The sequence below is a fragment of the Nicotiana sylvestris genome, chromosome 6 (assembly GCF_000393655.2).
Source record: "Nicotiana sylvestris chromosome 6, ASM39365v2, whole genome shotgun sequence".
Taxonomy (NCBI): Eukaryota; Viridiplantae; Streptophyta; class Magnoliopsida; order Solanales; family Solanaceae; genus Nicotiana; species Nicotiana sylvestris.
This window is the reverse complement of record NC_091062.1, coordinates 39,009,311-39,013,277: the sequence shown is the minus strand read 5'-3', so window position 1 is coordinate 39,013,277 and position 3,967 is coordinate 39,009,311. Positions and strand designations below refer to the sequence as shown.

Sequence of the window (3,967 nt, the reverse complement as noted above, 5' to 3'; positions counted from 1 at the left end):
CTGTCAAGATCTGGTAATGTTGTATAATAGGAAAAATATCACAAAAAGCTTCCTCATAAAGATTGATCTCAAAAAAGCCTATGACTTTGTTGAATGAGATTTTGTCCTAGAGATGCTACATGTATTGAACTTCCCTTACAGCTTTATCAAATGGATCATGGAATGTATTTTCACTACACAATACTCCATAGCTTTGAATGGAGGAATATATGGAAATTTTAATGAGAAGAGGGAACAGGCACAGGGTGTCCCAATCTCCCCTCTGCTATTTGTTATTTGTATGGAGTACTTCACACGAATCATGAAGTAGGTGGCTAGTCAGGAGGGATTCAAATTTCATACAAAGTGCAAAAGCTTGAAACTAAACCACTTATGTTTTGCTGATGATATGCTCATTTTTAGCGGGGGAGAATTTAGCTCAGTATTTCTTATGCTGCATGGACTGAAGACTTTCTCCTCCATAGATGATGAATGCTGGAAAGTCCAATATATACACATCTAATTGGGAACTACATAATTGGCAGACATATGTGAGATAATTGGGCATGAGAAAGGGAAACTACCCTTTAGATATTTATAGATCCCAATTTCATCAAAGAAAATTTCGGCATTAGAATGTGAAGTATTAGTGGATAAGATGACAAGCAAGGTGAAAACATGGGGCTCAAAGAACCTGTCGTATGCGGGAAGAATTCAACTGGTAAACTCAGTCCTACTACATGTACAGACGTACTGCGCATCAATGTTTATATTTCCCAGAAAAGTGATATAGTAGATGATGGCCATATGCAGAAACTTTCTATGGACCGGACAGCTAAACACAAACAAGACTTCTTTGATTGCATGGACCTAATTTGTTGACCAAAGAAGGAAGGTGAATTAGAGATCACTGAATATATCATCTGGAACAAAGCAGTTGTGGCCAAATATGTATGGAATGTGGCAAACAAAGATGATAACTTATGGGTTAAATGGGTGAGTAATGTATACTTAAAAAAACAAGAGTGGTGGCAATATGTGGACCCAATTTATAGTTGCTAGTACTGTAAGAAGTTGTGTACGATCAAGAACAAATTCAAACTAGGGTATGTCCAGAATTGGTGGATAACAAGGAATATATACTACTAAGAGTGGGTATTAGTAGAGAAGAGGAGAGGGTGAAGAATGAAGATACTGGAGTGGGGTATGGAATAGAGAGAATGTACCTAAACATAGGTTTATGAGTTGGTTCGCAATGCATCATAGACTATTGACTAGGGAGAGGCTGGTAGCAGTAGGAATATGTCATGACGAGACATGTCTACTATGTGGAGAACACAAAGAAAGGATGAAGCATCTATTCTTTGACTATGCCGTCTACAGAATATATATCACAAAAGTGCTCCTATGGATTAAGATCAAATTACAATAGCTAGATATAGAGAGCATATGGACAAGAGCAGCGAGAAGAGTGATGTGCGGCCACAGATTTCAAATTTCACAAACATTCAGTCATATTTTCACTTAGATTTTGAAATTACTTATACAAATTGGTATAGCAACGTGGTATAAACATAAAATCTCACTAACCCAATACATTAGAGCATATATTATCACTTAACCAATACAGATCTACACCACATAGACATATAGATAAACTTTAATAACAGATGGCCTCAAAAGAAATTAAAATTTCAAAAAATAAACTAACACAAAAAATCAACGGGAAATAAAGCATACCAAATAGAGTGAGTGCACTGGTGTGTAAGCATAGGTAGACGTGTCTGGTGGACAGTGAAAGTCTTTTAGGAAAACTTGCAGAGTAACAGTCAATGTGAGGAGGGTGAAAAGTGTAAACTTAACTCAAAATTCCTATTTATACTAAGAGTCATAAGAGAGAAGAAACATTGAGTGCAGTCGCATAGTTCCATGTGCGGTCTGCACTCTTTCACCTAGGCTTAACTTCTTTGAACCAAATGTGCGGTCCACACATTTTTGAATGCGGCCATAAATTTCCACTTGCAGCCGCAAATTTCCACTTGCGGCCGTAGATTATCCCGCACTGATAGACTCAAACTTCAGAGAGTTACATTTTCACACTTTGGCAAGCTTCCAATTGTGTGGTGCGCATGTGAAATGTGCGGCCGCAGAAGCACTTCTGCTATGGCACATGAAAATCTACGGTCCGCACAGTTAAAGTACGATCCGCAGTTTCTTAGATGCTTAGCCATTTTTTTGGTCCACTCTTTTTGCATGTAACACTCAATCCTATAGAGTACTTAAAATTATATTAGAACAAAAAATGACATCTAATCCACTAAAGAAAAAGGAAAAGAGTATGGGTTGCCTCCCAAGAAGTGCTTGATTTAACATTGCGGCATGATGCAATGACAAAGCATCCTCAAGTGAAGTAAATGACCGCCACCACTTGGCTATCTCTAATATTGCCTAAGTAGTGATTCACCCGGTGACTATTGACTTAGAATAATTCATTGTTTTTGTTCTTCAGGTCTAATGCACCAAAAGATGTCACACTAACAATTTCAGATGGACCACTCCACTTGGATTTTAGCTTCCTGAAAAATATTCTCAACCTTGAATTAAACAACAATACAAGATCGCCCACCTTGAAATCTTTATTTATTTATCATGAAGATATTTAATCTTTTCTTTGTACAAGGACGAACTCGCATATGCATGGTACCGAAACTCATCCAATTCATTCAAGTTTGTACTTCGCAGGTTAGCGGCTACGTCCCAATCAAGATTCAATTTCTTTAGAGACCATATTGCCTTATGCTCTAATTCCACCGGAAGATGACAAGCTTTCCCGAACACTAACCGGTATAGAGACATCCCAATAGATGTTTTGTAAACCATCCTATAAGCCCATATTGCATCATCAAGATTCTTGGACCAATCTGTCCGATTAGCATTCACCATTTTAGATAAGATATTCTTTATCTCCCCGGTTGGATACTTTCACTTTTCCCACTAGCTTGTGGATGATAGGGGGTCATGACCTTGTGAGTAATACTATACTTGCTAAGTAAAGTGTCAAAAGCTTTGTGGCGAAAGTGTGACCCATATTCGCTAATGATTGCATGTGGAGTACCAAATCTTGTAAAACTATTCTTCTTCGAGAAAGCTACTACACTTCTCGCCTCATTGTTGGGTAAGGAGACGACCTCAACCCATTTGGATACATAATCTACCATGACCAAGATGTAGGTATTTTCACAAGAGATCACAAAATGACCCATAAAGTCAATACCCCAAATATCGAAAATATCAATCTCCAAGATGGTTGTGAGTGACATTTCATTTTTTTTTTTGAGATTCCACCGGCCCGTTGACATTCCTCACATCGCTTCACCAAATCACTAGCATCCTTGTAAATAGTAGGCCAATAGAAACCACAACTAAGAAGTTTGACTGTTGTTCTTGCTCCACCATGATGACCACCATATGGTGAGGAATGACAAGCTCCAAGAATATTGCCTTGCTCTTCTTCCGGTACACACCTTCTAATCACCCCATCCGTACAGATCCGGAAAAGGTATGGTCCATCCCAATAATCATCTTGACAATCCCTTTTGAGCTTCTTCCTTTGGTTTAAAGAGAACTCATTCAGAATGATTCCACTAACAAGAAAATTTGCTCAGTCTGCAAACCATGGCACCTCTTTTATTGAAATTGCCAAAAGTTGCTCATCAGAAAAGGAGTCATTGATTTCAAGGTCATCATGCGGCCTCCCCTCCTCCTCAAAATGAGACAAGTGGGTCGCCACTTGATTTTCACTACCTTGCCTATATTGGATATCAATATTAAATTCTTGCAACAAGAGTACCCATCTCATCAACCGGGCTTTGGAATCCTTTTTGAACATAAGATAACGAAGTGCCGCATGGTCCGTGTGGACAATAACTTTGGCACCCATCAAGTACCGGCTTTTCAATTGAAAATACTATAGCAAGAAAGTCTTTAT

The 3,967-nt window shown here is 38.4% G+C and overlaps 1 protein-coding gene across 1 annotated transcript; it reads right to left on the bottom strand.

Annotated features, from left to right (window-relative positions):
* Window positions 1-2,458: 2,458 nt before the first annotated feature.
* On the bottom strand, window positions 2,459-2,922 carry LOC138870508 (uncharacterized). The gene is made up of 2 exons (XM_070148317.1): window positions 2,684-2,922; window positions 2,459-2,555 (listed from the first exon to the last, which is right to left on the bottom strand). The coding sequence occupies exons 1-2, from the start codon at window positions 2,920-2,922 to the stop codon at window positions 2,459-2,461; spliced, it is 336 nt and encodes a 111-aa protein (XP_070004418.1).
* Between the last annotated feature and the right edge of the window lie 1,045 nt (window positions 2,923-3,967).